This window comes from Pteropus medius, unplaced genomic scaffold, assembly GCF_902729225.1.
Source record: "Pteropus medius unplaced genomic scaffold, Ma_sr-lr_union100, whole genome shotgun sequence".
Lineage (NCBI taxonomy): Eukaryota > Metazoa > Chordata > Mammalia > Chiroptera > Pteropodidae > Pteropus > Pteropus medius.
The window spans coordinates 1,548,621-1,562,778 of NW_024345600.1; the positions used below are offsets into that span (position 1 = coordinate 1,548,621).

General features: G+C 35.6%; 1 protein-coding gene across 3 annotated transcripts in view; it reads right to left on the reverse strand.

The window, feature by feature from the left end:
- The window catches only part of CFAP54 (cilia and flagella associated protein 54), a 232,974-nt gene that overhangs the window by 67,590 nt on the left and 151,226 nt on the right, over positions 1–14,158 (reverse strand). For all 3 annotated transcript variants that reach the window (XM_039874060.1, XM_039874058.1, XM_039874059.1), the window contains 7 exons: positions 12,828–12,907; positions 11,072–11,241; positions 5,532–5,637; positions 3,353–3,500; positions 2,377–2,534; positions 2,026–2,205; positions 1,789–1,915 (listed from right to left, as the gene is read on the reverse strand). In XM_039874060.1, the coding sequence (XP_039729994.1) occupies positions 1,789–1,915; positions 2,026–2,205; positions 2,377–2,534; positions 3,353–3,500; positions 5,532–5,637; positions 11,072–11,241; positions 12,828–12,907 (969 nt within the window). The remainder of the gene's footprint in view (positions 1–1,788; positions 1,916–2,025; positions 2,206–2,376; positions 2,535–3,352; positions 3,501–5,531; positions 5,638–11,071; positions 11,242–12,827; positions 12,908–14,158) is intronic.

Consider the following 14,158-nt stretch of genomic DNA (forward strand, 5'->3'; position numbering starts at 1 on the left):
GTTTTTTTGTTGTTATTGAGTCATATGAGTTCTTTGTATATTTTAGATAGTAGGCCCTTATCAGAGGCGTTGCTTGCAAATATATTTTCCCATTCGGATGGCTGTCTCTTTACCTTGTTGACGGTTTCTTTTGCTGAGCAGAAGCTTTTTAGTTTGATGTAGTCTCATTCATTTATTTTAGCTTTTACTTCCCTTGCTTTTGAAGTCAAATTCAACTCATAAAATCCTCTTTAAGTCCAAGATCCTTGAGTTTAGTTTCTATGTTTTCTTCTATGCTTTTTATTGTTTCAAGTCTTATATTCAGGCCCTTAATCCATTTTGAGTTAATTTTGGTGTGTGGTAATAGACAACAGGCATAATGGTTTTAAAATGTAGATTTTATTGTTATTCAGGTATGATGAGGTTAACAGGTCTGGAGACATTTAGCACTGAAAAGATAGTTTGTTATTCACAGTTCCCAAGAGGAAGAGGCACAGCATGCCATGTAGGGCCACATGGAAAGCACCAGGGTTAGTTAAGAGGTAGAGGGAGCAAGGAAAACCAGGGACAAGACTTTTGCTCTGGTTTTTGTGGGAAGGAATGGGTTGGGTAGGGTAAGCAGGCTAAGCAGGTTTAGGACTGGCTAGTTTGAATAATTTCAATGGACTCTGCTAGTAGTCTGATAGCTGTCCCTGGGGTGATTAGAGGAGGGGAATAGTGGCCCAGAGTATAAGAGCCCAATGAAGAACAATAAAGGAGCCCAATAAAGGTGCAGGGTGTGGACTCTGGAACGGTTAGTTTGCTAATGAAAGGCATACTCATAGGAGAGTGGTTGGCCAATCTCTAGGAATTGGCTAATTCTGGAAGAGGAAGTTCCTCCTTGGTCAGAAATACAGAAATTGAAAATGCATGGTTAATACAGGTTAGAACAGAGAGTTAGTATAAGATTTTTCTGCCCTCTAAGCTGGACAAGAGCCTGGGAGCTACTTGCATGCAGCCGTGGGTCAATGATCAGAGAAGACCTGGAAAAATCTTGAAACACTGTTCCCGAGTTCCTCCTTGGTTTCTGAGGAGCTGGAGGCTTTCTTCTTACTGGTCCACATGCTCTAAACAGATCCACTCTTGATTGGCTGCAGTCTACTCTCCACTCTATTCTTTATTCAGCAGCCAGGGTAATATCTTGAAACATAACCCATCCCAGCTCAGGTCTTCCCATTAGGTTGCCCCTAAGCCACTCTAAATACCACCTCCACAGAGAGGCCTTCCCTAATTATTCTATTTAAATAGGCAGCCCTCCCTTTGTCCCTCTTTATCAGCAGATCTTATCCACATCTTTCATAACACTAACAATTTATAATCACATACATATACATAATTCATTATCATATATACTCTTTCTGTATCCTCACTGATTTCCTAATTGTTTTCAGATACACATTTTATTTTATATAATACTTATTTTATTAAATTTTATAAATATTAAAATATGCATTTTTATACAATATTTATAATGATATGATATATGATATATTATGCACTCCTACATGTGGTTTATTTACTTGTTTATTTCTGTCTCCCACACTAAAGGCAGGAACTACATCTGTTTTAATCTCCAATAACTTCCCAGGTCCTCACTCAGAGTCTGGAACGTGGTAAATGATTAAAAACTATTTGTTAAATAAATCGAGCCTGGGTATCCATAAATATTGCCCCATAAATAAATACTGCACTCATATAATAGCATGTCTGAACATAAATTAAAGTTTTTTATCAATGACTTGAGTGTAATATATGTTTAAGTGTTCTCACCAATTCTCATTTTTGTTTTGGCCAGTAACATGACATGAGGAAGATAGACATTTTTCAAAGGCTGTAATGGACTTGCATAGTCAGTGTCTGATGAAGGAAATTCTACTGTCTCTCCAAAAGTTAGCATCTGTAAAAGAAACATTGCAATGATTAATTAGCTAATGTGCTTTAGAATGAAAAAAAAAAAAAACCAGAAATATAACTGTCTAAATCTTATAGATCCAAAAGCATTCTCACCTGTTCAATAAGAATGTTGTGAGCCTGAGTCAACAAACTTAATTTTTCTGTTTTTGAAGAGGGAGCTTCCTTGAATTTCTCAGCTTTTGTTAAGTCATCCAACAAAAGCATGCTTCTCACCAAGATTAAATAAGACCGAGGAGAATTAAACTCTCTTCCTTCCAGCAATTGTATTATAGCCTATCAAAATAAAATTATTCCTTTTGATCATACTGTTTGCAATTCACTGAAACAAGAGCTGGCCATATTGACTGTTATGTATTCAGTACCTAATCGAATTTAAAATTCTCTCCTTTTGTTCTAACTAGAGTCTTTCAGTAAATATCAATGTGAATGAAGTTTCCTTCCTACCTGAAGGTTTGTTATGATGTCTGCCTTTAAATGTTTTTCTTGTAGGCCAATGATTACAGCTTGCATCAAGAATTCAGCCTGTAGCTCCCTGTCACCTGCATTTTTTGCCTCCACACACACTTCATTGACGAGGCTAACATAATTTGTCATATCATTTTCTAAAATAAACAAATGCAGTTATTTAAAATGCACCAAGAAAGTAAGAAATTAGATATGCATAATATCCCCCAAAGTTTATTATAGGAATATTGTATAATATAGAACAGAAAGATACAAAGACAGAAAACAAATGGACTACATGAAGCACTGAAAATAAATGTGTTGTAACTTGGGGGGAAGTACCTTAGGCTATTTATATACTGCAAAAGTAATAATAATGCAATATGTAATTTAACTTGGGAGAGGGATAAAATTGGTGGAAAGATAGGTTTACGAATAGATAATTATTAATCACTGTAAGAACTAACATTTATACGTGCCAAGCTGTAATCTAAGAACTTTAGAGATTGAACCAATATAATTTTAACAATAATCTTGTAAAGTCGGTACAATTATCTGTTTTACAGAGAAGGAAAGAAGGTAGTAGGGGCATTAAGGGAGGGCCAAGGTCACACAGCAAGAAAGTGGTGGTATGAGCATTTGAACCCAAGGTCAGTGCCTACAGAATCTGTGCTCTGGACCCTTTATACTACGCTGCCTTCCTAGATGACAATTAAACCTGTGCATTAGTATTTTGAAATCTCCTTGGCTGCTCTGCATACATCAGTAACATATATGCCATTTTAAGTGACACAAGGGACTGTTGAAAATGATTATTCTTATTTAATAACCTGAATTTTTTTATTCTGGAAACAGATCAAGCTAGAAAGTTATAAAATGTTAATGTTACAATAAAAATATACCTCGATAAAACTTCCATTACTTACATAAAATCATTTTTATAAAAACTTTGATTAAGAAAATAGGATACCTGTACCTTTTACAATTCCAATGCCACGAATCTGTGCAACAAACGCGGTCACCAGTGCTAAGCGGCACCTCAGCCAGAGATGAATGTTGAAATATTCTCGAGAATTTAGTGAAATAGGATCTAAAAACTCATTGTCATCTTTATTCTCAGTGGCCTAAACAATATTAAAATCATGGTTATCTTCCAATTTAATAATGTCAAAGTTCTAGCCTAACACTAAACGTAAGTTAAAAGAACCGTGTGATATTTAATAGTATTAAATTTTTAATCTTAGAAAGTATTCTTGCACATTCTATAAAACACAAAAAATACACACACACACAAAACAAAAAAATGAATAAAAATCACCCATAATCCTCTATTAGCATTTTGGTATATTGCTTTTCAGCTTTTCTTTTTCTCTCTATATCCATTGCTAAAAAATAGTTTTGCAGTCTGAATTTCTCATTGCAAATTATCAGCAGTTTCTGTGTCTTCAAAAATTTTATAAATAACATTTTCAAGACTGAATAATAATAAATAATACTGGCTAATATTTATCGAGTGTTTATTATGTGCCAGGCACTGTGCTACATGCTTTATATACATTATCTCATTTAATCCTCCTAACAAGCCCAAGACAGGTTATTATTATTTCTCTTTTACAGATGGGAGAACTGATACCTAGAAAGGTTATCTATTTGCTTAAACTCCATCATATTTAGGCAGAGGTGGGATTCACCTCTGAAATTAGAGCCCACAGTCTTAATCCATTGTATTACACTGCTGTATGCTGCTCACATCCCAAAACATATATTATAATTGATGTACCTTCCTCATTATTACCCTTTATGAAGGGTGGCCAACATCCGGAACTACTGAAAGAAAGGTGCAAAGAGGGCTTTTTCCAGGGGGCGGAGGAACTCAGTCTTACTTAGGTACTGGGGAACTTTAAAGTCATTTAGAACAGAGCCCATTTGTTCTGGGCATTTCCTGCTACACATCTCTGACAGCTCACCATCAACGCCTACTAACAAGGAGCAGCTACTGGGACTTGAAGGGGGCTGGCATGTGGATAGATGGGTAGAAAGCCCAGAATAGTAGAGTAAGCTATTCCTGGATATAGAGTAAGAAGTGAACAGAGGCCTTGAGGCAGGATAGTGACTAGAATGGGCACAGCAAGTAGTGGGGGAGTCTAGTACTTAGATTAGTACCACAGAAAAAAATGCTCATCCACATACCTTAATCTCTCACGCCTACATTTCTTGTTATTATTGAAAAGCCGAGTCACACTTACTCTAAATTAGGGTTTCTCAACCTTGGCATTACTGACATTATATGACAGATGATGGTTTTGGAGAATGTCCTGTGCGTTATAAGATGTTAAGCAACACTGCTGACCTCTGCACACTATATGCCATTAGCAACCCCTCTGGTTGTGACAACCAAAATGTCTCCAGATGTTGCCAAATGCCCCTCTGGGGGAGGCAAAATAGCCCCCAGCTGACAACCATTTCTCTGTCAATTTTTAGAATTAGATTGCTTTTTAGCATTTTTATTGCTTCTGATACAGTAAGAAATTAGTCTCTATGACATTTAGTTTTACTTATATTTAATGACACTAGATAGTAGCAATTTTATTAGTAAAGCTTAAAATAATGAGCAAGGATTCGGTGATAAATCTTTGTTTTTAATCCTAAATGACCCTATATTATTAAATTACTTGATCAAAATCCAATAAAATTCAAAGAGATTTGAGAATTTAAATGCAGAAGAATCTATGAGAAATCCAAAATAAGAAACAGCACAGGTGTCATGCTGAAGTAATAATTCAAAAGTGAAATAAGGAACAAAATAAAGTGAAACAACTTCAGTTGCTAGTGAAATCAGATCTAGAATACTGTGATGATACATCTGGTGGGACTTTAATAATTATTACATCCAATTCTATTAGTTCACAAATGAGATTTAAATTAAAATTTTTAATTAGAAATTAATTTTAAAAGTTTAAGGGACTCGCCCAAGGTACACCAATTAATAAACAGCATAAATGGGTCGTGAATGCAAATCTTTATACTCTTTATCCAATGTTTTTTTCTCTTTATCCCTTACCAATTAATTAACGAATTAATCAGACAATTTTCTAGCATGCCAATAGTTATTAAATAATAAGTATTGCAAGGATAAACATTAAATTCATACATACAGAAACTCCTGGAGAGCTGGAACTCTCTGTGTCATCTTGCACTACCTTCTTTTTAAAAAGTTTTGAATCCTGAAGAAGTTTAAGTGTGGAAAATACTATTGCAGCACTAAAATAGAAGATATAGTTTAAATGTGATTAGTATCACATGTGGCATTTGTATACTATTTCCTAAGCTCTTCCTCCAAAAAACCTTCCCATACCCTCACCTGCCCCCAAAACTTTTAGCTGCCCCTTCCACATGCCCTAATAGTACACTGATCTTAACCATGCAGTAGTATTTGTTACGCTATTTAATTGCCTGTAATTGTTCTGCAGCTAATTTGTCTTATTCTCTGTTGAAACCCAGCATCTAGTGGCTGGGACATAATAGAAGCTAAAAGAAAAATTTTTAAATGCAAGTGAGTGAATTAAAGAATAGATAAGTGAATGTTTCCAAGATCAAAAACAAAACTTACTGACAATCTCACTAATAAAATGAGCACATATGCATTTCATATATGTCAGAATATGGTTCTCCAGTTTTTTTTGAGGTTATACAACTGTGTCACTTAATGCTATATACTTGGAAACTCTTAAGTTAAATTATTGCTTAATCAGTGTCTAGTAGTACCAGAAAGAAAATATACTAAATTAAGGAAATAGAAACCAGGAAATAGGAATTCTCCTTATTTCTTGTTGCTCTGTACATAAATTTGTCTACACTTTAAATCCTCATATCCTACTACCCTGTAGAATGATAGATTTACAATTGGCATTATATTTTTTCAAAATATTTAAATAATATATATCAAGAGTCTTCTTTGAAAATCTATCCCAAAACAAAATTCAAAATATGGAACAATATACATATCTAAATATGCTGATCAGAGTGTTATTTATAACATGGAAAGATTGGGTGAAAGCCAAATGAACAGTACTCTCATCTAATTCCTCACTTGATATCTCCATTTGAATAGGTAATAAACAATCACATTTAATAGGTGTTATAAGTTGAACTGTTTCCCTCTCTCCTTAAAAAAAAAAAGGTATGTTGATATCCTAACCCTCAGTACCTCAGAATGGTAGTTATCTGAGGAAATCAAGTTAAAATGAGGTCATTAGGGTAGACTTTATTCCAATATGCCTGGTGTCCCTATAAAAAGGGGATATTTGAGCAGAGAGACAGATATGCACAAAGGGAAGATGATGTGAAGACACAGAGGAAGAAGATGGCCATGTGGCTGGAGTGATGCATCTATAAGCCAAAGAATGCCAAGGATTGTCAGCAAACTAGAAACTAGAAAAAGCAAGGAGGGATTCTCCCCTAAAGCTGTCAGAAAGAGCATGGCCCTGCTGACATCTTGATTTTGGACTTCTAGCCTCCAGAACCATGAAACAATAAAATTATATCATTTTAATCCGCCCAGTTTTGGGTACGTTGTTATGGCAGCCCTAGAAAACTGACAGGATATGTTAAAAGCAGATCCATTTGTTTCCACCCCCTCCACCAAACCCAGTTCTCTTCCCTGTCCTCTATCCCACAGGCAGAGCTCAGAATCACCATTTCTTCCTCAGAATCAGTCCATCAACAAGTTTTGTCAGCTTCACCTTCAAAATATGGATACCTTCAAAATATGGTGCAGCTCCTCAGGTCACCTCCTCCACTGCTAATGCCTTTGTCCAAGCCATCATCTCTCCAGGCTGGACGGCTGTGGGAGCTTCCTGACCAGCCTTCCAGCTATGGCTCTTAGCCCTGGCAGTCCTAGTCTCCACATAGCAGCCACAGCGATCTCATCCAGATGCAAATCGGATCACATCACTTCCTCAAATACACATTCCAGAGGCCTTCCATGTCCCTAGACTGTGGTCAGTACACCTCTTCTTTGGGTCAGTTACTGAGGTTTCTGGCCTAGTTTATGATCAGCTTTGTCAGTGACCATGGATGTTTTGGAGAAGGTATTGTCTGTCTGTAGGCTCCCAGAGTATTGAAATGAGATTATTGTGAGGATTAAATGAGGTATTTATTCTTTCATTTGTTCAAAAATATGTATTGAGCACCTGATACAGGCCAAGAACAAATCTAAGGTCTATGGATAGAGTCCCTGCCCTCATAGAATTGACATTCTAGCGAGAGTGAGGTTTACTTAGCAAACAGGAGTGCTCGGCAAATAGATGGCATTCAATACATGCTAGCTGCTATCATTATTAGTGTATTGAGATAGCCAGGAGGGACAGAGGGCATTAAATTGATTTTTTATCTAAGTTGTCAACCAGAATCAAAAACTGTCTGCAATTATTGAATTTTAAGTTCCCAAGATTCTACTGAATCATTAAAATGCTATAGATATTTGTAGAATATTTCCTAAGGTATTATTTCTGATTATATAAACTTACTGATTTTTATTAAAAATAAAACAAAACAAAAACAAGCCAAAAAACAACAAAAAATGTAACACTAATTCATTATATATAAAGGTATGAAATTTCCTCTCCTCGACACCCTTCCTCCCTCAAGGATGCACACATGTTTCCATGGCACCTTGTTTACTGAGAAGCTTCAGAGGCTAAGACAGGATGGCAACTAGAGGACCCTGGACGAAGAAAGAGGTGCGGATCCCATCCTTCCGATTCAGAACCTCAAATTCTTATTTCAAGAGAAAAAAATGTAAGGTTTGGAATCTTGCTAACCCCAAAACTTAGTGAATAAAATATAAACACACTAGTATGTACTAATCCACCTGGTATTGCTTAGTTGCACAATGGAAAATTTCTAGTTTCTCCTCTTCACTTGAGAGAGAACGTGTAGGAGGATTACCCACTATAAACAGTCTAAAATCCCAGAGGAAGGAAGTTTCATTCTGACACAAAATTAAAAGGCTCAAATGTTATCCCATTTAGACAATAAATTAAATAGAAAGGAGAATAGAAAGGAACACTTATTAAAAAAAAATAAGAATTCTAAGAAAGGCAGCCCCAAAAGAGGTAGAAATACAGTTTGAATAACTTTGATCCCATTTACTTCTTATTAACATTCATGACAAAAATGGTCAGTTTGTTCTCATAAAATCCATGTGGCTCACTTTACCTGTTACCCTAGGGAATGTGTCTTTCAATTTTCTTGACACATAATTTTATTAGAAGTATCATGAAATGTCAAGCTAACCATCATTTGGGAAAGAGACTGTCCAATACTTTCAGCACCACCCAAACAGAAGCTCGTGGGAGGTAAAGTTCACATAAGAAAAACTCATTCATCTTGACAGTAGGCTTCCTCAAATGACAACTCTGCTGGAAAAAGGCAATAACATCAAAGTTTTTGCTGGTTTTGATCCAAGGGCCAGGTTCATGTATTTAAAATAGGAGAGATTCTGATACACTTGCACATTATTTGCATATGTCTACCTGGTCTTCAAAGTTCTATTATAAAGTTCTACTCCTTTCTACTCCTTTCTGTGGGCATTTTGTAATTTTTAATTTCTAGTTTCCTTTTTCGTCCCTAAAAAACAAAAATCACTCATATCCTCCATACCAAAAGGGTATAAGACATGTAGAGAGCTGGGGAAATAATGACGACACATGACAAAAAATATTTTCTAGGGCTGCTGTTGCTGTCTGGGGACTATTTAGAGAAAAGAGTTCTAAATTCTTCCATAGGAAATCATATTGCCATATATTTTATAGTCATATGTATCTAAATATACATATTTAGATATGTTCACATCATATATTTTCTATAGGAAATCACGTAGTAAAAGTTCCTCCTCCTCTCTTCAAACTTCAGCAGGGACAATGGTATACTACTACGCTAAGCCTATTTTACCATCAATCAACTACCATTGTATTTTAAAGATAGCTATAAATGTGACAATACACTAAACCAGGGGTTTTCAAGCTTTTTTACCTCGGCACCTTAAAAGGTGCTTAATGGCCTTAAAAATTAAGAATGCCCGAAGAACTCCATCAATATTTACTTACCATATTAGAACTTAAACTGAGAAATTTTTTACTTCATTCATATTTATTGATTTGTTTTAAAATAAAAAACCCATTATTTGTTAATATCAATAATGTGTTTTAATTTAAAAAAAACTATATTTTCCAACAACAAAAATATTAGTCAGAAGAATACCATTGTTTTCACATTTTCGCAAACCTCTTTAACATCTGGCTTAATAAGAGAAATCTACTTAATAGGAGACTCTTATCTGCTTCTACATTCAGTCTGTTGTGACATATTGTTTTGGCCGAAGTATATGAAGAAGACTGGGCCTCACACTGATGGCTGTGAAAATGGGAGGAGTATTTTAATAGCTTCTTCAAATAATTGTGAATATTCTTTTTTGGTACTATGCCAAAATGTGACAACTGATGTTTTCTTAAAAATTTGTTGCAGTGTCGAATCTAATACCACACACTGATAAACTTTTCCTTTTCTGTTAACTTGAAAACTTATTGGTCTATCTTCTTAACCAGGATTTTGGAACATCATGTACTGGCCGCATTAGCTCCTAGAGTTATGTAGATTCTCCCTTAAGGTTGAAACATTTCATTACACAATTAAAAAGATGCTTATTAATATTATTTCCAATCTTGTCAGAAGAATCTAAGCATTAGAAAACTGTCAAGCTCATGATGGCAAATACAAATTTTCAAAAATTCTAGTTTTCTTATGAAACGTTAGATTTTATGATTGGCAACAAAAACTATTTGCTGTTTTCCTAGAAGTGGAATGTCTATTTTGCTCATTTTCAATACAATGCCTATTAAATAACCAAGTCTGAATAACCATAGTTTGTCAGTTGTTATTTTTTTTCAAATAAAAAAAAAAAACAGTTCGTTTGGCTCTCAATTCAATCACATATGTGTTCTTTCTCAAGACAACTATCAGATTTTGATATGCAGCAGAAGTGCTTTAGGTGTATTTCCCATTTAATATTCCCACAGAACATTAAAAATATATTCAAAGATAGGGATTTATAAATGTAACAAATTCTACTGCTTCATGAAAGGCATTCTCAAATGAAGCTAGCTTTTTTTTAATTGCAAGTGTGTGGCAGCAAAGTATGTAATGACTACTAGTACACTTGGTGCTACTGCTTTGATTCATGGTAAGATGCTAGAAGTTTTACCACTGTTGCTTTTATAGCATCAATGCAAATAACAACACAAGAAGAAGGCGAATGACACCTTAGTTTCATTACGAAAATAGTTTTGACCTTACAGACCCCTGGAAAGTCTCAGGGACATCCCTAGAGATATGTAGACCACACTTTGAGAATCACTGCTCAAATCAGACTTTATGGCTTTTCATTACTGCTTAAAAAGCACAAAAATTATAAATTTCCAAGAACCTATACTGTCACTAGCAAAAAATCAAATTTAGATGTGGTTAATCATGAATAGCCTTTAGTCAAGGCTCACACTGATGAGATGATTGAATGAGTCCAATCAAAGCAAAAGGGGATTTCTGCTTTTTTTTTATTAATGTGGGAATCTATGAAATTTAGGTATATTTAACAAGTCAGGATGAGGAAGAAATTCCTGTGCATGAAGAGACTCACCTATATGCCGATCGATGTCTCTGCAGGGCAATTGCAGCCAGCTGAAGCCTGGCCTCCACCACCATCTCCAACTCACCCATGGAACACTGAGAGACACTCCTGTTACTTGGATGCTCCATCTCTGACACAAGGAGGTTTAGCTTGTCTTCAGCTTCTGTCAGTAAAATGGACTAAAAAAAGAACACCAGTGACACAATCACATAAATTCAGAAATAATACAAATAACATCTCATTCTTATGCACACCGAAAAGTAACAATGAATGGAAGACCAAAACAGAAATTTGAACCTCGTCATCAGAGAAGAGAGTTCAGTGAACAGGAAAAGGGCAACGGAGAATGAAACGGAAAGTAATGGTCAGAGTAAGCACGCAGGACAGCTACCCTTTATTATATGCACAGCCAATGCTCGTACATGCTATTCACTGTAGCTTTGTTCAATAAAGTTCCTGAAAACACTGAATTAGTGAATAATTGAACTATTGTTCCTAGGGGAAGTACAGGGGTAGGTTCCTAGGAGCCTCTGGTCACAGCATTTGTTTCAACTGATCAATATATAACCTGGCTTAATGTGTATTTATGTTTACATACACATTATTTAATATATCTTATAGACTCATTAACTTTGAACTCACAGCCACTAGCTCTCTATACCTAAAGTCTGACCGAAACTTAGCTGACACACTTATTTTCTCCATAAGGCACATCACAGCCTTCCTGCATGTAGGAACACTAAACAGCACTTCTGTACTACACTTGGGGGGTCATTTTAAATAGTAAAATCACCAACCAAATAAAAGCACAAAAATGCAAAAACGGTGGCAATAAATAGACCATGAAAAAGTCACTTGTTTATAGTATGAGCATGGAAACAAAAACTCAGAGTACTGCCTTGTTTGACTCAACTGAGAATGTGTGTGTTAGATAACTCTATTTTTCTATGCTCAGCCCACATCTACAAATAACCACAAAAGAACTACGGATATTGATTCGGGGTTACAAATAAATTTTAGCATTGGCAAATTAGAAAATACTGAATCTGTGAATATGAAGGATTGACTGTATTTCAGGTTAAACTATGGTCACCTAACTGGCAATGTGAAGATAATGAGATTTTACAGAGGGCAGTCAATAGTGAACAGCAATCTGACATGGCAAAATAGAAAGGGACCAACCAATCTTTCAAGGAACAATCTGTGTAAAATCTTGTTTGTATGAAGCAGTAAATATATAAAAGCTATAAAAGTTATAGGGCAATTTGTATATTAGTTAATAATATGATTGGTATTTTATTAGTTGCGCGATGTTAGTGAATTTCATACTGTCTAAGCTTCAGTTTCCTTGTTTCAGCACGACACAGTTCAAATATGATTAATACACCACAGAGTTGTGAAAATAATCATGCAAAGTGCCTGTCATGTAATAAGCACTGAATAAATGGTAGCTGTTTTTGTTGTTGTTGATCACTATTATTAGTAAGGAAATGAGAAACAGGGTATGGAATATTCAAATCCCATCAAATAAAGACTCATATATTCTGCAACGCCTAATTGGATTGTAAAGTCAGACGCCTCTGGGCATCTACTTTTTTTTTCATGGAGAGCAGACTTCATCTCACCCCAACCCATGCTTATGTTTAAAAAAAGCCACCTAGTTTCCTAACAGTAAGCACAGTCCTGAAAGTGAGCCTGTCCATGGTCTAACAGTCAGCATCTTGGTAACAGACTTATTATAATTTGAAAACATTTTCAAACTTACCTTTATTGTGCTAAGAGTGAAGTCGTCTTTCACTTTTGTAAGATGACTAAATGAACCTCCATCATCCTTTAAACATAGCTCTATAAGGCACAGAATTTTGGAAGAACAAAGGATACCTATGGTTAGTTTAAGTATTAATTCTAGTTTATAAAACTCATCATTAGTTGAGAACTATCCATAAATTTAATGCTAAAAAAACTATAATGACAAGTAGCAATATACTGCTATTTCAAATAATCTCTAAACCTCAGATATGAAAAGATTAAGGCTGATTCTTACAATAAATCAGACAATTATGAAAAGATCTTTTGTATGCTTAGTGACATTATTTGAGTCATCAGCTACTGATATAAAGTAGTGGTTCCTCCCCTGGAATTCCCAGAACATCTTATGGTCCTCAAAGTATTTGGGGTCTTTCAGATATTTATATTTCAATAAGATCTCCTTGGAAGCATCAGTTCTGCAGCTCTGCACAAACCCATCGCTCCAAGAGCAGAGAGTGAGACCATTTGGAACAGCACAATCCACAATCCTCAAATATCTCAAATTCCCACCCACAACCTGAAGCTGGCCCTTATTCTGAGCCAGGGAGAACTGAGAGAATTTAGACCATAGACTTTGCCTTCTTTGGTAATCCTGGCTTCTAGACTATAGGAGAGAGAAAAACTACAAGTCACTAATTGACTAGGAATTACTGCAAAAATTATTCACCTAAAGAGACTAAGTTCGTCAAGTAGGAAGAGGGAGTCCAGAATAACATGGGACTGAACACACCTGATTTCCTCTCTTCTTCTAAGCCCAACCTACCTGACTCTTCTCCTACATAAGAAAGTTCTAGAGCTAGGGCTCAGCTGAGTATAAGGGAGGGTTTGAGCACTGAGAAAGGCACAGCAGGAAGATCTGGGACTGAGTCTTCCAAAGAGGAAAGTAAGAGAGAGAGAGACAAAGATAGAAAACAAATGCCTGAAGACTGGTATGGAAGAACCCTGTGAGGAGCATCAAAACCTGAGACACGCTAGGAAAAGTCTGACCCATGTTTTCTTCACTGCTCTCTCTGCCTCCCGTGTGGCCCTGTCCTGTGTGGTCCTTCTATGTCATGGCATGCCCCTTCTCTTGGGAGCTGTAAATAAAGTATGTTTTCAGTGGCAGTTATCTCCTATCTGATGGCCTTTATTATTATCTGAATAATAATAAAACTTACATTTTAAAACAGAGGCCAATATTATTCTGATACCAACTAGACAAAGACACCAAAAGAAAAGAAAATTATACACCAATATTTCTTACAAATATTGATGTAAAAATCTTTAATAAAATACTAACAAACAGAA